Source organism: Nuphar pumila, chromosome 6 (assembly GCF_984573655.1).
Source record: "Nuphar pumila chromosome 6, dmNupPumi1.hap1.1, whole genome shotgun sequence".
Taxonomy (NCBI): Eukaryota; Viridiplantae; Streptophyta; class Magnoliopsida; order Nymphaeales; family Nymphaeaceae; genus Nuphar; species Nuphar pumila.
Genome location: NC_143254.1, coordinates 34,459,555 through 34,487,247, shown reverse-complemented (window position 1 = coordinate 34,487,247; position 27,693 = coordinate 34,459,555). Strand labels below are relative to the sequence as shown.

The following is a 27,693-nucleotide window of genomic DNA, read 5'->3' as shown; positions in this document are numbered from 1 at the left end:
AACATGAGATAAAAGACTGAGAGACATCTGCATATATGTATATATGTATATAATTTATACATATATACATAGGAATATATGCATAGGAGCTCATTCAGGAACAAAAAATAGGATTTATCCCTAAAATGGGTAAATTATTTTTTTATTTTAAATAAATAAAAAATAAATGCAACGAATTGTTTCAGGTCAGGATCAACCCTACTTCGGAGTTGTTTTGATTAAATCCACTCTAATACACCTATAATTTGATTAAATCAAACTAGCATATATTTGATTAGTCGAATTACCTAAAAGATCGGTGTCTCGTCTTTGTGCTCGGTCAGTGTCTCGTTATCTCGCTCACTCAGGAGCACGGGAGCAACGCCTGAGGCTTGGAGGAGAAGCGTGGGCGGTCGCCGTCAGAGAAGAAGTTGGGCGACGTTGGATCAGTCGTCGGGAGTCAGGGAATTTAGGGAAGACGAGGGCAAGGGTTAGCTCACTCAAAATCAAGATCGAAGAAGAAGAGGGGTTGAGGGGTAATAAGTTAAACGGGTTGGATCCAGCATGGGCGGGTGCCCACCCTCGCCAGGTGCTGGATCCAACTCGGGAATCAGGGCTGGGTTAGGACTGGGCTTTTAATTTTTTTTTTAACTGGGCTGGGAGGCAGGACTATGCTACAACCCAGTCCTGCCCCCCCCCAGCTCCGCCTTTGGGCCTGGCAACCATAGGTATGACAGGTTGAGCCAACGTGACCAGGTTTTTGTGCCAGGTGTGGTTTCTTTCGATTATAAATAAAAAAAGTAGGGAACCAATGTTTTTTTTCTAAAACTCAGCAAACATGGAAAAATCGCCCTTAGAGAAAGAGTCCAAGGGCGTTTGATTGCAGGGACTATGGTGTCCACCATCCGCCCAATGCATGGGACCCACATGCACCTATGCACCCATAAAAACACAGGATGCGTGGATGGGGGAGGGACACCTCTGAAAAGGCCTCCCTCCAGAATATTTTTTCGTGTCCGGAGGAGTTCTGCCCTCCCCCCTGGAACTGGAGAGGACAGGACATGATACCTTAAACACTTCTGAAAAAAACAAAACAAAAAGGTGTTATTGGGTGTCCTTGTCCTGGTCTGTCCGCAGACAAAACATGATAGATAATCCTTGTCCATGCATGTTTGTGAATCAAACACCCTTTTATATCAAACAACTTTCTTTATGGACCTTTTTGTTTGTCTACGACTTTTAAAAAGACTCTTTTTTGCATTTCAACTTGAACAAATTACAATTTCTTTGGATAGATTATCCTTGGATAAATTTGTGTGTCAGACAAATTCCTTCCCTACATAAAAATGTTATTTGATCAAATGAACTGTCAGGTCCTGTTTGATTGCAGGGGAAAAGAGTTGGAAAAGGAAAAGGAAAAGGAAAAGTTCTCCCACAATTTACAGATCCTGCGTACTTTTTCTGGTGCATTGCAAACGTGAGAAAGTTTCCTAAAAAAAAAAATTTATTCAAGCTTTACACCTTTTTGGAGAAAAAAATCTTGTGTGGGCATATCAGACTTTTTTTTTCCTCACATAAGTTTATCTATAGATAAATTTTATCCGAAACTTTTTCCATTGCAATCAGACGGACCCTTAAGGGTGTGTTTGAATCACGGTACAAACCCGCACAGGGGACAAAGCTATCCCGCGCGCGATGTGTACCACCTTTGATAACACTAGACAACGCATGCAATGCCATTCGGTGGGACCCATCATACTGGCAAGTCCGGGACAATGTTGTCAGTATCGGCATCGGCCCTGAATCGTTGGGCTACCGATTCAGCTGTATGGGCCCATACCCATACTCAACTGAATCGTTTTGTATCGGCCCAAAAATAATAATAAATAATAATGTGTCAATCATAACGTGACACGTGTTAAAACCATTAAAATATTATTACAAAGTATTTTTTGGTTTTTTTATATTTATTATAAAATAGCGGATTTAGGCCTGCAACATATCAAATTTCTGCCGATCGGCTGATACAGGCCGATACGCACGGATACTGATAACATTGGTTCGGGACAAACGCTGCACGTCCTGTCCGCTCAGCCTTTGTCCTGCGATGCAAACAGCCCTAAGATTATAATCTATCATCTCATACCCAGATTCCAGATCTCAGTTGGAAATTGGAATTGCAGCAAGTGCCTAGCCAAGTCGAGGTCTCGGGTCCGACAGATTGTCCTATGTTGGTTGGATCCAGGATGGTGGGTCGGACCTATTGGCTGCTCCAATCTATTGAAGACACGACTCTTTGGGAATCAATGATTCGTGTCTGTGACAGAAGCATCACAGGAAGTCGGAGACGATTGTACTTAGCGATCGAAGGAACAGTCCAAGAAAAGGGAAGGAGCTGCTCTGCTCTGCTGAGGGCCTAAAGCACGCGCACCACCATCGCCATGGCAGAGCCCAAGGTCAAATACGATCGGCAGCTCAGGTTCTCCTCTCGCTCTTCGTCGGACACCTTCTTTTCGTCCTTAGAATAGCTTAAAAATCGATTCCTTCTCTCTCTCTCTCTTGTAATTGGGGCTACCACTGCAATGCAAGTCATTCGTTTGTTGTATAGATTATTGGACTTGCTATTGCTTTTGGTGTATATTTTTGAGATTTTGATGGCTTTGGGACTTTACCCATTTCCGTTGGGATTGATCGTCTTCTGGGGTTTCTGGCTCCCAAAGTGAGTTATTTAGAGTAAAAGGGCTTATGGGCTGTAGATATTTGGGTTGGAATTTTTGGTATTCATTGCCCTTTGGGGAATTTTGTGGGACTCTTTTGTTATTAGATTGTGGGAGGAGATTATAAGCATAAATTGATGCATGCACCTTGTGGTATCTTCTGGATCTTATTCCCCCCCTTCGAGTTCGAAATTTTGTTTTGTTCTTTTTTGATTTTTTTATGAAGAGCAGAAAAATTTGAACCATGGGGGTTGAGATTTTGGTTACCCAGATTTGGTTTTGTCATTGGTTTTCCTCAACCGTTGCTTGAGCTTGTTCATCACCTTTTTTGTATGGTGTTTCGCTGCCTTGGTTTTGTGATTGTAAGATATTTGTATGGTTTCAAGGATATGACTAGTGACATGGGTGGCATAGCAGCTCTATTCAACCAGAGTTCAGCAGTGACTTAGGATTGATAGGGCATGAGCATCCGTTGTGCTAGGCGATCTCTGGGCACCAAAAGAAAAAAAAAAACGATAATAGAGCTTCATGCTGAAGCCAGCAAATGAATTGCTGCTGTGTCTTTTCCCTTTTTCCATTGTATTGTTTTTGAGGTTCTTGTTCCCGACAAGTCCGACACGAGACTCGGTAGAGCGTGCCACTTGCAAGCATGCTATCAAGCATGTCGCTGACCAGTGTTACCAGTGACACTTTCAGTGGCTAGTTATGAAACGAGAAAAGCGGAGCTTCATGGGGCTGTCTGGCTGATGTTTAGGCTTAGGTCTAAATGATCTGCCAGATTGAAAAAATCAAGCCTTATCGGTGTCTGTTTCGTTGCTAGTACTCCTGAATCTTTCATATTCTTACCCAAACTAGGCCAACGTTCACCTCCAAGATGCACTGATTTTGTTTTGAAATTCAAATTGTTTGAGCTTTGTTGATTATACTGTCTATGGTGCATTTTGAGTTTAAAATTGGCTCTCATTTAAGTATTTGGAATTCTATCTGTTGAGACTGGTAAAATGGTCAATCTTTTCACATGATTGATGGCTGATTGCGACAAGCTAAATCACAGGTTCCAAGACAAATAGGGAAGACGTATACATACTGCTAGTCATGTTTATAAATTTAGCTGGTGTTTTCTATACGCTTGAGTGAAACATATTTCTGTTGTCTATATGTAACTATTTTACATGTTATGGTTGCATCCTTTTTTGTCAGTAGTCAATATTGGCATACTGTCAGTATTTTTCATAGACCCTTTTTGACTTCTTTAATTTATCTAGTCCTTTTTTTTCAGTGGTTCATTGTGGTTGATATCTTCACTGTGGGAGGAACAGTTTTACTGATTGGGGAAAGTCTTCATTTCTGAAATATGCACAGCATCATCTCAACAGATTCCTTTACAAGATCATTGCCATGTATCATAGTTAGTGCCGTCGTCAGATTTGTTACTAGAACAACATAAAATTAAGTGGGAAGTTGAATGAAAACATGAGCATGTGTCTTATCAAGTTTCAGTCCTTTGATGCAGGACTCTGAGTTTATCATTGAATAGGTTTGACTGATTGAATAGGACTAAACTGCACTGGAATTAACTTGTGATAAGTTCCTGGTTGAGTTGGGGTTAGATGTATCCATGAGGCAATCAAGCCTATGGTTCCATGAGGCTAATTTTTATTTCAAATATTGCTTATTTGCATTTTATTTTTCACATATCTAGAGTTATGTCTTTTCCACTTATATCCCTCTAGAATCTGTGATGTCTGCAACTCTTGCTACTGTTATTGAAAAGTTTAAAATCTCTAAAATATTTGGGAATATTATCTTATTTCATTTGCATAAAGAGTGAAGTGATTCTGCACTATGAGTACCAAGTGTGCCGATTCACTAATTCCATTTTATGCTTTTAAGTGCTTTGGTTATTTATGTGTTTATGTTCATGAATCATTATTCTTAGTTCTGCCTAGCAGTTTTGATAGGCAATTACTTCTCCAAATGTGGGCATGAGTGCATACAGAAATAATTTTGTGAAAAATGTAATGATTTGTTCCTTTTCATGTTACAGGCTTCAGTTTTTATTGTGTTTGTGTATCTCAACTACTTGAATTTATTCTTCATATTTTGGATATTGTTGCATTATGCAATTTTAGTGATAATTAATTTTAGAAGGAATTTTTTGTTAATTTCCTTTTCTTTTTCCTGAAAACTAATTGTGGTTGCAGGATATGGGGAGAACAAGGGCAGGAAGCACTTGAAAAAGCTAGTGTTTGCTTGCTTAAGTGTGGTCCAACTGGCTCTGAAACACTAAAAAACCTTGTTCTTGGTGGCATAGGGAGCATAACTGTTGTAGATGGATCTAAAGTTGAAGAAGGGGATCTTGGGAACAATTTCATGGGTATGTTGTTGGGAACTGTAAATTTTACTTGTTATGAAACTTCCCTTTGGATCTTATGGGGCTTGATGCTTTGAACAGTGGATGAAAGAAGTGTTGGAGAGTCAAAGGCAAAATGTGTATGTGCCTTTCTACAAGAACTAAATGATGCTGTAAGGGCCAAGTATGTGGAAGAGTCTCCAGAGGAACTTATTGAAACCAATCCTTCATTTTTTTCTCAGTTTACCTTAGTAATTGCAACTCAGGTATGTAATTCAACTGCTGCATTGTCTACTAATTTGTGTTTTCACTTCTTGGTTTTTTTCTCTAAGAGAGACTAGAGAGTCCCAAATTTTGTTGTATTGGTTGCACAAAGCTGTTTCTGCATTACATGAAAAAGATTTTTTCACACACACACACACAGATAAATGAACATAGACACTGCGTCTATATCTTTATTATCTTTTATTTGGCTACAAGTACCTGCTATTCTCGTGGCTTGTACTTCATTGACAGCCAAGTGAAGCTTTTCTAGATGAACCAGTGGCTCATGCTGTGTGCAGCTGTTAGAAAATTCAGTAGTGAAGCTTGACAAGATCTGTAGAAAAGAGAATGTCATGTTGATAGTTGCACGATCCTATGGTCTCACTGGCCTTGTGCGGATCAGTGTGAAGGTAATGTGATGTAAGTATGTGGCTGTAATATTTTATCTTTCCTCTCATGATTTTGCCAATATGTTGAAGAAACAAGACAATCAATATACCATAGGCTAATAGTGATTTATACTTGTATGTACAGGAACACACTGTAATTGAGTCAAAGCCAGATCACTTTGTAGATGACCTTCGCCTTCATAATCCTTGGTCTGAACTCAAGCAGTACGGTTTTGGTGATTTCTATTCCATGGGTTTTGTAATAAGTAGCCTGTAACATTAAATTGTGGTTAACATTTCTTGGTCTGGAATGATTTCTTAGGCTAGATTTGAATTGCTTTGGGTGATATGCAAAAAAAAAATCTCCTATAATTTCTGCAGGTTTGTGGAAAGCATTGACCTAAACACAACGGACCCTGTCATCCATAAGAACATACCATATGTTGTCATTCTTGTAAAGGTTGCTTCAGAATGGAAGGATACACATGGTGGTCTTCTTCCATCAACCAGAGAGGAGAAAAAGGAATTCAAGGTTCACATTTTTTATTTCTCTTAGCACTGCTTGTTTTCCTCTGAGATTAAATTAACTCAGTTAATCATTTTACACTTGTACTTTTCATTTCCAAAATAGGAGCTTTTAAAAACAAAAATGGTTGCACTGGATGAAGATAACTATAAGGAAGCAATTGATTCCTCATTCAAAGTTTCTGCTCCTGCTGGAATCAGTGAGTGCACAAATATGTCGGGTTTTGTTTTGTCGCTGCCATTTTAGGTCTTTGTTAGCTTTGTCTCCTAATGGTGTAGATGCTTGCGAGATTGCTTCAGAACCGCATGCCATATGTGCAGAAACATATATAAGTGTATAGTGTTTATTTTATTATATGTTCATGTATATATAGCAAATCTTTAAACATCAATTTGCCAAAGGTTTAAAGTATTTAATCTAGGTTGAATCATGTAACAAATTATTGCTTTACCTTTAGATCGATAGAGAAAAGCCGGGGCTATCAGAGTCGAACCGATGACATCACATTACAAATGCGATGTTCTAACCTCTCAGCTAAGCGCTCTCAACTCACATAACATAAAATAGTGTGGTGTATGAGTTCGGAAAGCTGATTGGATCTTAGCTTATTATATTTATAGCTAAGCTAGTTTATTTAGATATAAATTATAACGGATCTGGCCTAAGAATGCAATCCCGATCATAATGAGATTATGCTTTCTCTGATTTGACTAGAACTTTCATGTATCAATTTATTTACTTTACATACCCAGGTTCTCAACTGCGTTTGGTAATTGAGGACAGTTCTGCAAAAGTTCATGCTGGTTCATCCAATTTCTGGGTGCTTGTGGCAGCCTTGAAGGTTAGCAGACTCGCTCTCACTCAATAACTCTGATTTTGTATTCATATAATCAAGATTATAAGATTCTTTATTTGTGTGGTGCAGTATTAGAATGATAAAATGAACACATTGGACAACTAATTGTATTAATCTCTGTTAGACCATTAAGGTGCTCATATAGCTTATGTTGGTCCTTTTCATCCCATTAGTTAGGCATTCTTAAAGCTTGAAATTATGTAACACACCATTAATCTTCACATAAGTCAGGATTGTGAACATCGAACTCAATGACATTATTTGGAATCTTGGATAATGAAATCTCTCACAACATGGTGGACTTACTGTATATATCTGAGATGAAAACATTTATGTGAAAATTTTGTGTTATCATTCTTTTTGTTTTCAAGAATGTAATTGGCAGAATATCACTTTGTACCTATGTCACATGGGTGCAGGTGCGGGTACGGGTACGGAGCAATTTAAAAAATTTTGGACACAGGGACACGGCTATATGTATGTATATATATATATATATAACAATAATAAGACTTGGTCAAAGTTGTGCCCATTAGGGGACATGGCTATATATATATAACAATAATAAGACTCGGCTATATATATATAAATATATATAAAAAGATCGATTTTTTTTTTAGTTTTTATACTATTTTTTGCCCTAAAAATAGACAAAAATAGACTCGGTCAAAGTTGACCGAGTCCAAAATATGGACGGACTTGGCCCTGATGCGTTGACCGAGTTTGACACTTGGCTGACCGTGTCCGTCCCGTGTCCGAAGCCGCACCCGTGTCGCGGTGTGTCGACGTGGGTGTGTCAACCTTATAGCCGAGTCCGTGTGACTTAGCTTTGTACTATAAAGTAGTAAATCTACAATTCTATTGATATTAGATTATTTTGAATAAAAGCTGGAGTTTTGTTCGATCAAATCAAAAGCAATTAGGGATACATGTCATAGTTCATCCTTTTAGATCAAAGACTTAGAATTTCATGTAACAAGTTAATCTTAAGAGTTTTTGCCATCCTTCACTAATAAAAAGGTAAATGAAGGACAAAGACAGAGAACTCGTTGTGGCAAAAGTAAATGTGTTCAAAGTAAGAGTTTGAACCTATGTCACATAGAAAGACACATGGGTATGGAATTTGACATGGGCATACTTGTTACCACTGTCACCAATATCGGCAATATTTTGAAAATATCATGATAAATATTAAATAACGATATTTTAAGGTAACTGATAATATCAGGAAAATCTTGCATTATTTTCAAAATATCACTGAAACGAAAATATCATGATATTTTTTGCAAAACTTTTTCAAAAACTTATTTTTATGTATTTTCAGTTCAGTTTTTCCCATTTTTTGTTCTTTGTAATTTAAAAACTTTTAAAACTTGTTTCTTTATATTTTTTGTAAGAAAAAAAATAGAAAACCTATTTTTTCTTACTAATATTTATATTTTTCAATTTTCTAAGATTATGAGATTTTCCTGAGATTTTTCACCTTTTGAAATTATCTCCGAGAAAAACCTTTACCTTGAAAGATATAGGTGACTGCTTGTTACAAACGAGTTGTGTAAAACTAGGACATAAGGATCTTGTCACACACACATGCACTATATCTATCTATCTATCTATCTATCTATCTATCTATCTATCTATCTATCTATCTATCTATATATATATATATATATATACAAGTTCAAAATTCTTCAAACAGCTAACCGTGAATACCATCTTAAGTGCAAATTCTTGGACAACAATTCTAAATCATAATGATGATAAACATTAATGGTAAATCCTGGTTGGAAGTTAATGTGTAATGAAATCAGTGATAAACTTTAAAATAAAAATCACACAAGTAAATAGAAAATGAATATTGAAATCATAAAAAGAAATAGATGAGGTTATGAATATGGTTTTGATCATGTCCAGTACAGGTTTGACTGTGTCCATGAAGTGTTGTGTGTATAGGGTATTGTTTCCAGTGTTGACACAGGACAGAGATGATAAGTGAAGTGTCTGTGTGGTTTGAGTTTATCCATCATTAAATGAAGGATATAAAAAATGGGTATTAATTATTAAATATATCCTGTTAATCGAGGGAAAGGGGATTCGTAGATTGGGTTGTTTATCATTCAGGTTCCTAAGTGAATATGAAAGTATTAGCATATGCCATTATTCTTACATTGGTACTGGATTATTTTCAATTGTATTTTCTGTATACGAGTACTTTATATCTTCCTTTTATTGATAAAAATAACAGATATTTGGTTACTTTAAATATATACTATTCTATGAAAAATTTATTAGAGTTTATTGTGATTGGCTGTGCTCTGTTTCTGTGTAAACTTACAAAGACCAAAATTATGAAAGAAGGGTAAGGGAAATAAGATTCTAAATAGTGAATCATTTCTATCCAACTTCACTTGGACTCATTTATTGCAGTGTAAAACACGTGGATGAAGCATATTTGCCTTTCACCAGTAATCTGATTACATGAGATAGATAATATGAAGGGGAGACAATATTTATTCCATGTACTAGTTTTGCTCTATTTGTCTAACAAGAATTGCTTGTACAAATTTCATTGCTTTGGCTTGTGGACAGCCTTCATTCCAGAGTTTTAGTACAATCTAAGTTAGAGGCTCTTTATCAAGATTTGAAACTCCCCTGCATTGTTCATCGAATCCTTATTACTTTCATCAACTCATGTTTACTGCTTTGAAGTGTGTAACTTGTTCCAGAGAGTATGTTTTTGCACTGATGCAGAAAAAAATTACAGTTGCATGCTTACCTGATTTGAAGTATCTGATGTGAACTTTTTTTCCCTAACAGGAATTCATTGAGAATGAAGGCAATGGAGATGCACCTTTAGAGGGATCTATACCAGATATGACATCCTCGACTGAGTTAGTAATGCAGGATTGATTGTTTAGATTTTTTTAATTTGGTTACATCCTTTAAGGATTATAAATGTTACAAAGTTCTATTTACAGATACTACATAAGTTTGCAAAAGATATACCAGGATAAGGCTGAGGCAGATTTGCATGTGATGGAACAACTAGTAAGGAATATTCTTAAGAGAATTGGAAGGGATCTTGGTAGCATTTCCAAGGCAACTATCAAGAGCTTCTGCCGAAATGCTAGAAAGATCAATGTAAGTTCTTTACCTTTTCTCTTTTTTGTTGTTAAGGCAAGGTTTCCTAGGGTGGTTAGTGTGACACTTCTTTACAGTCCAGATACTAAGACTTGAGGTCAAACAAGTTCAACATGTTTCTTGTGATTCATTTTTACAAAACTATAGAGAGTGTGGACAAGTGCATATAAAAGAATCACAAAAATGCCTGAAGGGCCATAAGTTGCATTGGTTCAACAACAAACTTTGGCCAAGAATTTGTGGATTATGGCTGGGATCGATTAAGTGATGGATTCTTCAAAAGCATCAAGGCAATACTGAGGGGTAGATCTTCTATATGTGGTTGCATTCTTGACTTCGAGGCTGCCGTGTTTCCCTAGGCTATGAGTTGAGCTTAACATAACGAGCTCATTGACATAGCTGGTCCTTTTAGCCATTGCAGTTAGATGTGGGGAATGAATTTTATGTTCTGTGGATGAAAAATGTTAAATCTACAGAGGCTTATGAAAGAATTGCTTCTTTTTTATGCTATTTATTTGAAAATTATGTGCATAAGATATTTTTTTTTTGTTTTATTTATATTGAAGCTGCGGATAGCCCCTTGTGTTACTCGAGCCCGAAACCCCTTGGTTATGATAATGTGACCTAACAATCAAGCTATCTCATTCAACCCCTTTGGTTTGACTATGGAACATGGTACTTGTACGAACCCCCCATGACGATGTCATACCCATGTTGTAATTGTATTGGTACTGGGTACTGGTCAACTGGGTTTTAAATTTTTTAATTTAATTTGATACATAATATCAATTTTATTGCCCAATCAATGTTTAGTCTACGGACTGACATTGAAAGTGTCTACTGTTAATAAATTTATTGATCATTATTTGTCAGTTAATTATATATCTTTAATATGCTTTAGATTTTTAGTTTCTAATTGACAGTCTACAACTTCATATCTAGAGTATTTTTGTAAAATGGACTGTAATTGTGCATTTTTGCATGTGTTCATATGCACTTATATAAAAATATAAATATAAATATAAATATAAATATAAATATAAATATAAATATAAATATAAATATAAATATAAATATAAATATAAATATAAATATAAATAAATAAACAAATATATATATATATATATATATATATATATATATATATATATATATATATATATATATATATATATATATATATATATATATATATATATATATATATATGCACACAAACGCTGTCCATGTACCCATCTTTTCAGAAATTATCGTGTCGTACCATTTTTACTTGTATTGCACCCGTCCTGTAGCTGTACCTATGTGACAGGATTTTGATGATGAACTTATGCAAGATATTAGATATTTTGTAAGGCAAGGATGTGATTTTGGATGCATGGGCTCAGAAGGTTTGGAACTCAATGGTGGAGTTTTTTGTTACCAAAGTTGAGATAGGTTACGGCACATTGCTATCAGGGGTGCAAATGGATCAAGTTTGGCTGGACTGGGATCCAAATTATTGTAGATGCATATCTTAAACTAAGATCCAGATATTTGTTTGGATTGTATTTGGAGTTATCTGAGGGTTTTTACTATTTTGAATCCAAATTGCAACTTTTGTTGGATCTATTTCTAGAGTTGATTTATATTTTTTACACATAAAAGTAAAACCTTTGCCTCAACCATTTTTTACTGGACAAGTATGGTAAATTTGAATCCAGATTCACCCCTGATTCATCAGATCTAGTTTAGATCTGGATTCAGATTCAGTCCGACTGCTTGTACCCCTAATTGGGATACTAGATTATCCTAAAATAGTCTTTCCTCAGGACATTCTGTTGTGGGTTTTTTTGGACAAGAGGTGTGGTTTTGGGCATAGTAACAATTATCGCTGAGAAATTCAATTTTTCAAGAAAAAAACTTGAAAAATAAACTTCCCAAATATTTACCGTATTAAATGGATATATTCAAAATATTTCTTCAACTTAATATCTTACAATTATATCATGCAATTTTTTTAAAATGCAATATAAACACATCCCATTTTCTGCTTTGCCTTCCCTAGGAGGCATTAAATGCCATCTTTAAAATGTCTCACCTTCTTCATTTTTGAAAAAAGAGGCATTAAATGCTCCCTTCCCACATCACGTGGGCAGGCACTTGAAAGGGGGAATAGACGAAGCCTTCTATTTATAAAGCAGTGGAGGGCCTTCCCTCTTCAACTCCCTTCGATATGGGACTAACCCATAAACCTAAATGCTATTTGTCTGCCCCCTCTCTCTATAATACAAGATATCTCTCTAATATAAGAAATCTCTCTCTCTCTCTCTCTCTATATATATATATACTTGTAATTTTATACATGCCGAGATTTTCCCTTTTTTTTCCGAGAAAAACTCATTTTTTAAAAATATCCCGAGAACGAGATTTGTGACTATGGTTTTGGGCTATTGGAAAGATGACCTTTCCTTGAGGTTGTGACATTCTTGGCACTATGTGGATGGAAGAGTGTGCCACTATTTGCAAGATCTTAAAACTTGTTCTGTCCCCATTCATGTGGAATGGGGTAGTAGAGCTTTTGATTCTATGGATCATTTCTCTTCATGGATAAATGCTATTGCACTTATTTGCACTAGCTTCTTAAGATTGATTTGATGTGCGTGATTGCTGGTCTCCTTTTCTTTTTTCTATTTCTTTCGTCTCCATCTGTTATTTCATATGATTTTTTTTTTCTTTTGCTCAAAAGGAAAGAAAAGTATCCCTTAAAGTAACCAGGTCAGGCAAGATAATGAGATTTTTTGATGGTTGGTTCTATGACCCATAATGGAGCATCTAGTGGTAAGGTGCTTTAGTGGGAAATAGGACATATTTGTGTGCAAAATTTCCACCTGGTTGGTACACCATGGGAATCCCACTAATCGAAGAACATCCCTGTCTTTGGCTGGTTTCCTTTCTTTGATTTGTTGTGCTTGAGTTTGATATGTACTTTTTTCCTTAAATGTGATATAGCATCTTAGTTTTGGATTGAAAGTTAGAGAAGAGATGGAACAAAACTTGGTCATGGCTGTTACCTTAGTTGTCAAAGGCGCTAGGCGGAGCCTAGGCGGTGAGCCCCTAAAAAGACTAGGCGGTACCCCAAATAAAAAAATTAAAAACACACAAAATATGTAAACAAACTGCTAAAATTAATAACAAACATGTATACAATATAAAATCAATCAACAATAAGCTATGTCACATGGGTGCGGGTGCGGGTGCAGGTGCGGGGATGCGGTACTTCCAAAAAACCCGGGTGTGGGGGTGCGATAGGGGCAAAAATGTAAAAAAAAATATATATATATATATATATATAATTTTGAAGTTTTAACAGTTTAACATTTAACAGTTAACATTGTCATAATATCATTCATCATGCATGCAGTATATCAACCTAAATATCAAATTATCAATCAAATAAGTAAAGCAATTACATAAATCGACCTAAATATCAATCAAATAAGTAAAGCATAAAAGAACTAAATTACATACCAAAGTATATCCTGATGAAGTAATGGATGTTAATAATTTTCTTCTTCATCATCAAATGCATCATTAGAAGGAATACTGGGCTCAGCTAAATCCATGTTTGTTATGTTGAAATCATATTCTCCTTCGAAGTCACACTCTTCTGGGTTTATATCCCAAAATTTGGATGTTTCTTGTCTGCGTTACAAACCCAATTTAAAAATGTTAAATACAATATAAGTATATTTAAATGAAAACTAAGAAATAATCAAATAACTAAGAGAGTAAATTAGTAGCTGTATTCATCATTGCTTCGCGAAAGTAATCGAATATTTGAATAAACATATACTAAATCCTCTGCACGCTTGCTGGTGAGTTTGTTTCTCTTCATGTTGTGGATTTGAGAATATGTGCTCCAATTTCTTTCACAACAAGATGAATTAGCAGGCTGCGATAGCAATCTTAATGCAAGACGTTGGAGAAGAGGTGTTTTTGATCCAAATGTTGACCACCATGTGATAGGATCTATATTATCTTTTTCTCTCGCGAATAATGCCGATCCATATAATCTTGAAGATGAAAATTTTTCAAACTCTTGTGTGACTTGATGTAGAAGATATGCTTCTGGAAAAAGTCTTGTCATACACATATTTCTATGTCTTGATAGCTCTGGGTTTAAATTTGGAGAGAAACGACCAATACCACCAGCCCACCACTTATTTGCATAATATTTTGGATTAAGAGAATGTGTCATGCAATGCAAAAGAGTGTTGCTCTTATCCCATCTTCTGACTAAAATTGAATGAATATGATTAAAAAAATCTGAATCATCCAATGCAGGATTTTTTTCTTCATGCTTGAAAATTATAGCTTGCATTTTTTCAATCATATTATCCCATATTTCATACACTCTGTGAAGCATGTGCTCATCCTTATCAACTTCTCTTAACATTTTCCAAATAGGTTGCGTAAATTGAAGGAAGTATACCACTCTGTCCCAAAACTCATCATCAATAATTGATTTTTTAATTTCTTGAGCCTTGATATCATCATTAGCACGATAGAATGTCCAATTTTCATCAGTGACCATGTTAATCAAAGCATTCTTCACTCTTTTAATCCTCTTTATCATCACAATGATGGACGCAAAACGTGTTTTAACGACCTTCAACAGTTTCAAATCAGAATGCCTATTAAATATAACATTAGCACGATGATGGTTAACAACAAAATTCCTAATGCTTTTGACATTTCTTTCTAAATCTTCAATCCATGAACATAAAGCATATGCTTGTAAATTTTCTTCTTCTTTGGGGTTGCAGATGCTCTTTAGGGCTAGATTTAAGTTGTGTGCTACACAGGGAGTCCAAAAAATATGAGGGTACTCACTCTCTGAACTCAACGCTGCACTTTTACAAACTGGAGCGTTCTCTATAATGATTTGTACCACTTTCTGATCACCCACTTCTTTTATCACTTCTATAAACAATCCCTTCAAATACTTTGCATTTTTATATTACCCAGATGCATCAACTGCTTTCAAGAATATTGGGCCACTAAGCGAACAAGCAATGAAATTGATTAATGGACGCCTTTGAATATTTGTCCATCCATCAGACACAATAGAAACTCCATTTTGCTCCTATGAATATTTTTTAATCTCTAGCAACCTCTCCATATTTTCCCTCTCTTCTGCAAGAAGTGTGGTTCGTATTTTTTCTGAACTTGGAGGCACATAATCACTCAAATTACAATTTGCCAATGATGTTACTAAATCCTTCTAATAAAAATACCTCCCAACTTTTCTATCCAATTCTTCTCTTCCATATGTATTGAATGCTGCTTGTATCGTTCCTCTACCTCCTACATTGACTTTTTTTTTCAGCATCTTCTTGATGACTTGCAAATGACACACTAACTGCAGAAGAATCGGCCATTGCCTTTCTCTTCTCATATTCTTCTTGTATTTTCTTGTATTGTCTTCGCATTGCCTCATCAACTTTTTTGCAAACTGAAATGCCATGTTCTGGTATCTTCAACAAATGAGCCTTCACTCTTGTATAAGACTCAACAAAATCTCTTTTGCAGAGTTTGCATCAAAATCTCTTGTTTCCACCACCTCCTTCTTCAGTTTTTGCAAGTTTATCTACACGTACCCATAGTGGCCCCACATCATCAATCCCACAGCAACTATCAGCAAAACTAGCAGCAGAACTCACATGTTGGGATGAGGATGACGCAAGTCCTTTCCCTTTATCCGTCATTTTTATTCTGAAAACACAAAAAAAATACATTCAAAATTTCAAATTAGTTATACTCGACCCCCTCCCCCTGTCGAAAACACAGGGAGAAGGAGGGGCTCAGCCCCTCCCCTGCCGACCCAACAAGAGAGCGAGAGCGAGGGAGGCTCGGCCCCTCCCTTGCCGAAAACAAAGGGAGCAGGGGGGGCTCAGCCCCTCCCCTGCCGACCCAACAAGAGAGCGAGAGGGGGGGCTCAGCCCCTCCCCTGAAATCAAAGGGAGTAGGGTAGGGGGCTCGGCCCCTCCCCTGCCAAAAACAGGGAGGGGCTCAGCCCCTTCCCTACCGAAAACAGAGGGAGCAGGGGGTGCTCAACCCCTCCCCTGTCGACCCAACAAGAGAGCGAGAGGGGGGAGGGGCTCGGCCCCTCCCCTGCCGACCCAAAAAGAGAGCAAGAGGAGGGGCTCGGCCCCTCCCGTGCCGAAAACAGAGGGAGCAGGGGGGGGGGGGGTCAGCCCCTCCCTTGCCGACCCAACAAGAGAGCGAGAGAGGGGGGGGGGGGGGGGCTTGGCCCCTTCCCTGTCGACCCAACAAGAGAGCGAGAAGGGAAGGGGCTGCTCGGCCCCTCCCCTGCCGACCCAACAAGAGAGTGAGAGGGGGGGGGGGGGGGGCTCGGCCCCTCCCCTGCTGACCCAACAAGAGAGCGAGAGAGGGTACATACCTGCGAAAGGAGAGGAGGAGCCTGGGAGGTGGAGCTGGGGCGTCGGTAGGAGAGAGCTCGAGCTCAGGGGGAGAGGAGAGGAGAGATTAGGGGCAAATTTTTTTTTGCCCCAATCCTCCTTTTTATCGGGGATTTTTTTTAACGCCAAAAAGTGGACAAAAATGACCCTGGGTGTGTTGACCATACCCAAGGTCATGTTGACCGCACCCGGGTGCCGCACGCGCACCCGCATCGCGTTGCGTCGACGCGGGTGCGACACCTGTTTTGCCGAGCCCCTGTGACTTAGACAATAAGTAATAGACAAAACATAACATGTCGTGTTCTGTAAAGCAATTATATTAAATAATCTGCTTAAAAAATGAAGAATAAATAAACAATTGAATAAACAAACTATACAACTAACAATGTGAATGAACAATATACAAAAAATAAAATCATATATACAACAACAAATTAATAACAATAGACATAAAATAAGCAATAGACAGATAAGAAGAAATGAACAATTAAATAAAAACACCATGCAACTGATAACCTGCTCAAAAAAATTAAGAATAAATGAACAATTGGATAATCAAACAATACAACTAACTATGTGAATAAACAATATACAAAAAATAAAATCATGTATACAAAAAATTAACAATGGACTTATGAGAAGAAGAAATGAACAATTGAATAAACAGGTCGAAAACCCTAGTTGGACCCAAATTAGATCTGATGGTTGCCATGAAGTTTAACTGGCACCTAATTGTATCCAGCAAAGAGGGTTTTTACATGTAAAAACTAGAAGGTGATTATGAACTTGGGTTGAAAGAAAAAAATTATCCGGGTCCGCATTTTTATCACCATACCACAATGATAAAAGTTTTAAATGGAAAACAACAACAATTATGATGTGATTATTAGGATGTCAATGGATCGGATTTTACCCGATATCGGACCAAATCTGATTGTTTAGTAGAATTTGGTAAGCCAAAATGATATCCGATTATAATTGTATGTGGATATGGTTTTGATTTTTTGCTACCGAATCTGACAAATATTCAGGATTTGATGGATATTCGAACCCATTTACATGTAAAAAACAGATAGGGATGAGCTTTTCACAATCCAAATCCAAATTCAATTTCGAATCTGTTTAGCCAACATCTAATTAGTTGAATCTGGTATTAGCCACACCCGATTCAAATCTGAACCCTTTACATCCCTACTTGTGAAAAATTGAAACTTTTATAATTTCGGAGTTTTTCTCAGAAACAATCTGCTGAAATAAAATTTTAATAAAAATTTGTCTAAAAATAAGCAACTAATAAGATATGTAAAGCAAAAAATCCCATTTTTTCTTAGTATATAACTAATAAAATGTGAATATTGTCATAGAATCATGATATTTAAAAAAGTAAAAATGGCACCACATTTGCAAAGTATCATATGATATTTTGACCTTTTAAAATGGCTGGAAAAATATCATAAGATTTTTGTGTTATTATTTCCCAAATAAGCAACTGAGAGAGAGAGAGAGAGAGAGAGAGAGAGAGAGAGAGAGAGAGAGAGAGAGAGGAAAATGGGCGAATTAGGCCCCTTTCCCCCTTTTATATGGGTCTTAAGGTCAATGTAAAAAAAACAAAAAAAGACCAACCTAGGCTTAAGCCTAGGCATGAAAATAGGGCCCCACCACCCAGACCTAGTTGCGGTGGGGCTACGCCTAGCTTGCCTAGGCGCCGCCTTTGCCAACTAAGGCTGTTACTGGCAATTTAATTGTAGATGTGGAACAAAAAGAAACTTCAAGTGATTTGATAGCTGTCTATTTTGGAATCCACTCATTCCTTTGTTACACCAGATATAAAGCTAGCTGCTATGACCAGGTGGTCACATGGTGACTTGGAATGGATGGATTTAACAGACAGTGAATTAATGAATATCCATATTCTGTTTGTTACACTGCTTGTTGATTGTGCTGCTTCTTGTTTGATGGCAACTAAATCTCGTCATTCACTACCTCGTTCTTATGTTTATAAAGTTTCTGTTTTGTGGTAAAAAAAAATTGTATGAGGTTTTAGATGAGGCCTAGAAGAGTCAGATCCTAGCCTATGAACCTCTTCCTTAAATATTAATTATGATGCTTATAACTCTTAATTTCATATTCATCCAAGAAGTTTCCTGCATATACCACTGCTAGTTTCTGTTAAGATATGTTATGCTATGCATATACATAAATGTATATGTATATATGTATACATATACATATATGTATATTTAAAGGTTGTAAACCGAAATACCCATCAAGGGTATTTCGGTACTTTCACTGTAAGAGGCATCAGCCCAATAGGGGCTGACAACCCTTTTTTATTTTTTTCCTTTTCCTTTTATTTCTTTTTTGCCTTTTTGTTTTATTTTATTTTATTAAGTTTCGGGTTATTGGGAGCAACTCCAATATGACTGTTGGAGCTGCTCCCAACGGTTAGAATTCTGACCGTTGGGAGCAGCCCAACAGTCACATTGGGCTGCCCCAACAGCCCCCTCACTTGTTCTATAAATTGGCCTTGAAGGCCTTGTATTTATTCAAGGCTCTCTTGAGTGATTTTATGCCATATATTATTTTAGACCCTTGTGTGGGTGGTTCAGTGATTCATTCTACTTGATTGTGAGTGTGCTCTTGCATGTGTATAGGATTCTATCCACTTCATTACATGGTATTAGAGCTTTGATGTTCCAAAGGACGCTTGTTAGAAAGGAGGTCGTGATTAAAAGAAGGATCTTGGTCTTGGGAAAATTCCGGCCGTTGCATCGGGAAGCGGATCATCTCCAGAAAGGCCTTGTATCACATTCTTCTTCTCTCTTCTACTCTTTCTCATCTTATCTTGCTTTTTATTTTTCGCTTGTTTTAAATGGAGAATGAAAGGGAAGTTATTGTCTCCATTCCCATACGCCTAAATGACACCAACTATGTGATGTGGGCATCCATAGTAAAATATAAGATATGTGAAAAAGGGCTTTAGGGGTTGGTTGACGGCACTGACAAGGAACCTAAGCTTATCCTTACAAAGTTAGAAAATGAAAAAGAAATTGCGCTTCAAGGAGAGGAAATTGCTAAAACCGTTTCCGAATATGAGAAAAGATGGAAAGAATGGAGGATGGGTCATTCCAAAATTATTGGATGGCTCATCAATAGTGTGGACATTCACAAATGTTCTAGTTTGACGAAGTTTGACTTCGCTAGTGATGTTTGAAAATATCTTAAAGAAATGTATAGTCTTAAGGATATTGCGCATATATGTAATGTCCAAAATAAAGTAAGGACAATGACTTAAGGAGAGATGAGCATAAGAGAATACTACAATGCTCTCTCTCTACTTTGGGATGAATTGACTCTTCTTGAGCCAAAGTGACATTGCCCACAAGATATTGAGCTCCGCAAAAATCAAATCAAAGCGGAACATTTTTATCAATTCATAAATGGGCTTAGACCCAAATTTGAAGGAACTAAGTCCGCTCTTCTTCATAGAGGAGGGGTTCCTTCCATAGTTGAGATACTTGAAGAATTAACGATGAAAGAAAATAGATTGAAAAGGCCATCAACTTCTAAGGATGAAGAATCCGTGCTTGTTATGTCAAAGCCCGGAAACCATACAAAGAGTTATAAACCACCTCATTTTGTAAGAAATGAGAATGAAAGAAACTTCAACAACTATGAAAAGAGGGGGTGATCATGAGTCAAAGAAAGGTGAAAAAATTATTTGCTACCATTGCTATGAATCGGGACACATCAAACCATTTTGTCCCAAAAGAAAGAAAGAGGATTATAAAGAAGATAAAAGAGTAGCTTCGATGAAAATGAGTGAAGTAGATGACTCCAAATGCATCGGTTCGCTCTCTTTAGCTCAATTGATGAAGGCATTGCAACCTATGTTCAAAGCTCAATCTTCCTCGTATTCGGGAGCGACTGTATCAACAAGTGACAAACATGGTAAGACCTCTTGGATCTTAGATTTCGGTGCTTCATTTTATATGACTCCTGATGAGTCTATATTATCCGAATGCAAGTTTAACTTAAATGATTCTTGTGTTTTCACTGTCGATGACACCGCTTTAAAAATCAAAAGTTTTTGGTATTTATCAAAAAACACCTATATTTCACATACCAAATATTCGAGTAGTACCAAAATTAAATTTAAACATCCTATCGGTTTCTCAAATTGCGGAGTATGGTTGTAAAATTGTTTTCTCATCCAATGATTGTCTAATACAGGATCTCCAGTTCGGGAAGCCGATTGGGCAAGGCCATAGAAGAGGAGACCTCTATGTTATAGACAATCTTGAATTGCCAAAACAACTTTTTTGTAATTTTGTGAAAAAGAAAAATGTAGGAATTTGGCACAAAAAATTAGGACATCCTAGTATGACCAAATTACAATTATTTTCATTTCTTTCAAATTGTAAAAGAGAAAATTTTGTATATGAAGATTGCATTTTTGGCAAAACGAAGTCTTTACCTTTTGGAACAAGACATCTTATAACTAATAATCCATTTGAGCTTGTGCATTCGGATGTATGGGAACCGCACCAGTCATATCCAAAAGAGGTGTTTCTTATTATGTTGTGTTTGTAGACGATTATAGCAGACACTCTTGGATATTCTTTTTAAAACACAAATCTAAAGTATTTGATTGTTTTAAAAAATTTCATAGTTATATACAAAATCAATTTAAAACCAATATCCAAATTTTTAGAACTGATTATGGGGGAGAATTTGTGTCAAAAGAATTTAAAAATTATCTTGACTCAAATGAAATTGTACATAAAAAATCATGTCCCTATACCCTCAACAAAATGGTATTGCTGAAAGGAAGCATAAGCACATTATTGAATCCACTAGAACTCTTCTAGTATCTAGAAATGTTTCAAATTTTTTTTGGGCTGAAGCTGCGCTTACGACAGTCTACTTGATAAATAGAATGCCCTCAAAAAATATTGAAAACATTTCTCCTATTGAAAAACTTTGTAAAATGTCTCCCGATTATAAAAGATTAAGGGTTTTTGGGAGCAAATGCTTTGTTCTTACAAACAAAAATGATAAACTCTCCCCTAAAGTCATTCCTTGTGTATTTTTGGGCTATGCCGAAAGCCAAAAAGGATATAGGTGTTATGATATTGAAAGGAACAAGTTATATGTTTCTAGAAATGTTATGTTTCTTGAAAATGAAAGCGGGTTTACCAATGATAATATCCAAGAAAGTTGTGATTATTCGTTCCTCTTTGACCTTGTCAATGACAAGAGTGAAGCTATCCATAAGAGTCAAAATATTCATGAGGCAAAATTGAGAATATGAGTAGGAGTTCTGACAATGTGGGCCTACCTCACGATGATTTACAAACCTATGCTCATCGTACTGAAGATCACCCACAAAGTGCTTTAAAAAGATACTCCCAATGCCAAGAAGAAGATTCTTCTAACCTTAGAAAATCCATAAGAATTTCGACAACTCCTAGTAGATTCATATCGTATGATTCCTTTGAACCTAAGTTTAGATCTTGCCTAATGGGCCATTCACTCGTATTCTGAACCTCAATCATATCATGAGGCTAAACACCGACATGAATGGATTAAGGCCATGAATGACGAGTTGGAAGCATTAGAGAAGGTAAGAACTTGGGAGATCCAAACATTACCTAAAGAAAGAAAAGCTATAGGATGTCGATGGGTTTACAAGGTAAAAATCAAGTACGACGAAACATTAGAAAGATATAAGGCTAGGTTAGTAGCCAAGAGATACAGTCAAGAATATGAGATTGACTATGATGAGACATTTGCCCCTGTTGCTTGCATGACTACCGTTAGAACTCTCATTGCTATATCATCAATTAGGAAATGACCCAAATGGACTTTAAGAATGCCTTCTTAAATGACAACCTAGATGAAAAAGTTTACATGAATCCTCCTCTTGGTTTGCCTTTAACACATGTAAAAGCTCTCCGGTTACGTAAGGCCTTATATGGCTTAAAGAAAGCTCCAAAAGCTTGGTATGATAGGTTCAGTGATGTGATGATTCAATTTCATTTTAAATCTTGCTTTACTGATACTACATTGTTTGTTAAGTCTTCTAATGCAGGAATGATGATTTTACTACTGTACGTAGACGATATGATAATCACCAGAGATGATAAGCAAGGAGTTAACCATATCAAAGATGTGCCTAAAGCTAACTTTGATATGACATATTTTGGTTTTCTACGATATTTTCTTGAAATAGAAGTTGCTTACTCAAATCATGGTTATTTTTTGTCACATACTAAATATGCAGCAGAAATCATTGAAAGATCAGGACTCTCGAATGAGAAATTTGTCGATACTCCAGAAGTCATAAATGCCAAAATGAAGATAGATGATGGAGAGCTCTTGCAAGATCCAACGCCCTATAGATAGACAAATGATAAGGGCTTTATCTTATATCTCTATTACTCGCCTTGATATATCCCATGCTATTCATTATGCTAGTCAATTTCAACATGCTCCCACTACAGTACATATGAGTGTTGTAACGAGAATTGTTAGATATATTAAAAAATCTGTTAACCTTAGTTTGTTTTTATTATCCTCTTCATCATTAGAATTCATTGCATATTTTGACTCTGATTGGGAAGGGGATGTCAATGATAGACGCTCAACCACTGGTTTATGTGTTTTTGTAGGTGATTCTCTAATTTCATGGCGATGCAAAAAACAATAGAAGGTGTCACTCTCCTCAACTGAAGTTGAGTATCGGGTCATGGCAACCACTACGTCGGAATTAGTTTGATTGAGACAACTTCTCGAAGACTTGGGGGTTCATATTGCAGAACCTTCAAAATTATGTTGTGACAACAAGAGCACTGTTTACATTGTAAGCAATCATACGTTTCATGAGAAAACGAAACACATTGAGATGGATTGCCACTACGTTCGTGAAGAGTTCCTGCGGAAGACCATCACACTACTGTATGTTCCATCAGAATACCAACTCGCGGACTTCTTCACCAAAGCGCTACCATCACCAAGATTTCACTTCCTACTGGGCAAACTCTCGGTGGTTGTACCTTGAGTTTGGGGGGGGGGGTTAAGATATGTTATGCTATGCATATACATAAATGTATATGTATATATGTATACATATACATATAAATATATTTAAAGGTTGTAAACCGAAATACCCATCAAGGGTATTTTGGTACTTTCACTGTAATAGGCGTCAGCCCAATAGGGGCTGACAACCCTTTTTATTTTTTTCCTTTTACTTTTATTTCTTTTTTGCCTTTTTGTTTTATTTTATTTTATTAAGTTTTGGGTTATTGGGAGCAGCTCCAATATGACTGTTAGAATTCTGACCGTTGGGAGCAGCCCAACAGTCACATTGGGCTGCCCCCAACAGCCCCTTCACTTGTTCTATAAATTGGCCTTGAAGGCCTTGTATTTGTTCAACACTCTCTTGAGTGATTTTATGCAATATATTATTTTTGACCCTTGTGTGGGTGGTTCGGTGATTCAATCAAGCATTCTACTGGATTGTGAGTGTGCTCTTGCATGTGTATCGGATTCTATCCACTTCATTACAGTTTCTATAGTGAAATTCCTCACATTATTCATTGCACTTTTCTTATTCACATTACACAGATTCTGAAATAAGTGAAACAAGACTTAGCATTCTGAATTTATTTGAATTTATGATTTTTTTTACAGGTGTGCAGGTACCGATCCATTGACGAGGAGTTTACTTCCCCTCTTCTACCAGAACTCCACAAGTACTTTATGGATGAAGAATATAGGTGCATCCTTTTTCCCTGTAGCTGAATAATGAAGAATCAGAGGATTTTTTCAAACAATTATAGAAGGAACACTGTGATTTTTTTTTCCTTGATAGAAAAATGGTTTTGAAGTAGTGGGACATTAGTGAGAACTTAGAGCAAAAAAGGTGTTCTGCATTTCTTCACTCATATTTCCCTAAAAGTGTGTAGGCACGTGCATGTTGTTGTTCTGGCTATTTATTAGAACTTAAACTACTTGCCACCTAATCAATTCCCCTCTCTTTAGTGTGTTTTGCATTACTTTTCTAACAAATAGTGCACGACTTCAGCAGATATTTTATCCTGTCCATTAGATTTTTTATCATCAATATCTTTTCCTTCCCAGATTTTGTTGATGGTCTGAGCATCTGGTGGTTGTATAAAATTTAGGTCCTTTAACCTGCCTCAAGTAGAATGTAAGGTACCTTATAGATCTTACCCTCTCCTCTGTTTGTAGGTAGAAGGGCTATCACAATATTGGCAAAAGGGTCTGAAAAATTGCAAGACTATTTTTGATATCTAGTGTCTTTTATGGCACTTCTTTATTTTTTGCAAGAAATATTGTCTGCTTAGCCTTAGGCATGGATGCCTGTCCACATAACAGCATCCTATTGTGCTCTATCGAGCCAGTTTTTTCAAGGGCAGAGATTGCATGATGAATGCAGGAACTTGCATAGATACATACATGGTAGTTGTAATATTATGCATATAATTTGGTCATTAATAGCCTAAATTAAACTGAAACTGACCTTTAGAGGTTGCTTGTAGCTGGTGATGACATTCATCACTTAGAAAACAAGTGTCTACATGTGATGAATTTTCCCTTGATTACATAATAGTAAATTGCTGCTATCTGGTTGGTTGAAACCACTGAAGGTTGTGTGTTTCCTGGTGTAATTTTTTCGCTCATACTTGATAGCTATATGCTATAATAAAGGGACTTACTATTAATACTTAAACAGTTATGTGTTTTTTGGTGTAAATTTGTTGCTTCTACTTGATACCTATGATTAATGGACTTATAGTACTATTAAAATTTTAACATGGTTAGACTTGGTTTCAGAATAGTTCAATAAATTCACAAGTATGGAGTCTTAGACTTGATCAACCTGATGTTTTGAACTGTCCCATAGGACCTTGAAGAATTAGACCCTAAATGCTGACCAGTAAATTTATTATAAAGCACATTGATTACTTTTAAGATCCTAATATGAGATAGCCAGTCACACCTATCTGCTTGATACTTAAAGTAGTTGCTTGTATATGATATTAGCACATTATTGCTTAGAAAGAAGACTCCATGGCAGGAACACTGGATGTATTTGCATGGCTTGCATTGGAAAATACACTTTTCTGGTTAGGTGTCGCCACAGGCGTTAATTGGCTTGTAATATTTCATAAGTGGCATTGGTCTAAGTTATTAGGCTGTGCTTAGTATTTGGAATAGCTTTTAGTAAATTGTAAGCAGGTATTCAGGACTCAATTAACCTGTTACTAATCTTAATCTGTCAAGCATGGGGCTTGCAGTGAGCTAGCATTTTGAAGAATTGAATCCATAATTATCAACAGAGAAGCGTGATGCATAAAACAATTTGATGTGGAAGTTTTAAGAAATTTTCAGTGACCAACTGAATCTCTTTTTGGACCTGTATTGACACACCTGTGGAGTTGTGGCACTTGAATACTGGTATTGCGGGCATCCTATGTGCACTGAGGTTTCAAAATTAAAGATGAACTTTCAGGTAGGAAGCGTTTGCTTCAGGGTGGACCTAGTGATGGAAATTCTGGATATGGTTCTTCTAATTTATTTGTTTTTGGGAAAGTTGTGAAACAGTCTGCTGCTGTTACATTAATCTGATCACATTCTATAACTTGATCACAAACCAAGCTTCATTGTAAGAAATCTGCAACTACAGTCCTTTGAAATTTGAGTCCAGAAAAGTCAGACAATTTCACAAAACATGGGAAAATTAAGAAATGATAAAAGATTGAGACTTGACTTTTCTCAAACTTTAGCAGTCTCAAAGCTGTCTTTGGATGTCCATGGTTCATGGGCCTGCTGTTAATTTATGCACTGCATATACAAGTGGCATGGTATATTCCCGTTTTTCTTCTTTCAATCTGAACTTTGGCTATTGTATTGCAGTGCTGCTGTTAGCTTTTACATTCTGCTTCGGGCTGTTGAACGATTCACCAGTAATTACAATAGATTCCCTGGGCTTTTTGAGGAGTATGTACTTACATTCATCATGACTGTCCAACTATGTTCATGCTCAGTCTCTTTGATTTCATAGTACAGTTCGTGGTTTACTTAATGCTAGCAGTGAATTGGATGAGGAAATGTCAAGGTTGAAGACTGTAGCAGTTGGTATCTTGAGTGACTTGGGCGCCAATGGATCCACTTTGTCCGAGGACCTCATCAATGAAATGTGTCGGTTTGGAGGTGCTGAGCTCCATGCAGTTGCTGCATTCATTGGAGGGGTTGCATCACAAGAAGCAATCAAGGTCTGTTTCAATTGTTTTTGCTTCAAGAAGTTGTTCTCAATGTCTTTTTCTTATCAACACTGATATTTGTTTCCTACTTTTCAGCTCATTACCAAGCAATTCATACCCATGCATGGAACTTTCATCTTTAATGGCATTGATCACAAATCTCAAATATTGGCCTTGTAGCCTGCAGCTTGAGAATTTGCCTCACATGGTTTCCATATTTTAGCACAGACATTATGTAAGTTTAAGTTTCTATCTGCAGATATGATCAAGTTCTTGGGCGTTTCCATTTCATGTTGTTTCTTTGTCTACTTCTCCTAAGCTTTACAACTGTGATGTAATTTGTAGTCCTTTCCATCCAGGAAGACACATGTTTGTTGCAATCCTGATCGAGGTACAAGTCCTGATCGACAATCCATTTTTCTGAAATGATGCATATGCTAAGCACAACTCCCTTAGGAGCTGGAGGGGCAGGAAAAAGGGGATCTACATGTCAAACCACTGTTTTCTTTTCTTTTCTGTTTTGACAAGATATATTTCTGGCATTTTCTTGGGTTAAAGGTGCAGGACTTGCATTTGCGTTCGATGAACATTTTGAAAGTTTTTTGAGATCTCTTTTTCACCTTCCCTGAGTGGAAGTTTTTGTGCTGCATATAATACGTGGATGAATGGAAAAATGTAATTCCTGATTGTTATGAGAAAAACCATTCTCTCT

General features: G+C 36.7%; 1 protein-coding gene across 2 annotated transcripts; it reads left to right on the top strand.

The window, feature by feature from the left end:
* Positions 1 to 2,314: 2,314 nt before the first annotated feature.
* LOC149834601 (NEDD8-activating enzyme E1 regulatory subunit AXR1-like) lies at positions 2,315 to 27,693 on the top strand. 2 transcript variants are annotated; one of them, XM_090011493.1, is made up of 15 exons: positions 2,315 to 2,458; positions 4,901 to 5,073; positions 5,152 to 5,315; positions 5,613 to 5,723; positions 5,848 to 5,927; positions 6,084 to 6,234; positions 6,334 to 6,427; positions 6,981 to 7,069; positions 9,902 to 9,975; positions 10,063 to 10,225; positions 24,385 to 24,470; positions 26,635 to 26,718; positions 26,837 to 26,993; positions 27,078 to 27,216; positions 27,341 to 27,693. In XM_090011493.1, exons 1-14 carry the CDS (start codon positions 2,421 to 2,423, stop codon positions 27,159 to 27,161), a joined length of 1,548 nt encoding a protein of 515 aa, XP_089867619.1. In that variant the 5' UTR covers positions 2,315 to 2,420; the 3' UTR covers positions 27,162 to 27,216; positions 27,341 to 27,693. The 2 variants fall into 2 exon arrangements, with proteins under 2 accessions (XP_089867619.1, XP_089867617.1); XM_090011491.1 differs by having other exon boundaries at positions 26,813 to 26,993.

Coding starts and splice junctions, on each gene's coding strand:
- LOC149834601 (XM_090011491.1), top strand. CDS start 2,421: ATGGCAGAGCCCAAGGTCAAATACGATCGGCAGCTCAG. Junction 5,074..5,151: donor TCTTGGGAACAATTTCATGG/GTATGTTGTTGG, acceptor TGCTTTGAACAG/TGGATGAAAGAAGTGTTGGA. Junction 5,724..5,847: donor TTGTGCGGATCAGTGTGAAG/GTAATGTGATGT, acceptor TTGTATGTACAG/GAACACACTGTAATTGAGTC.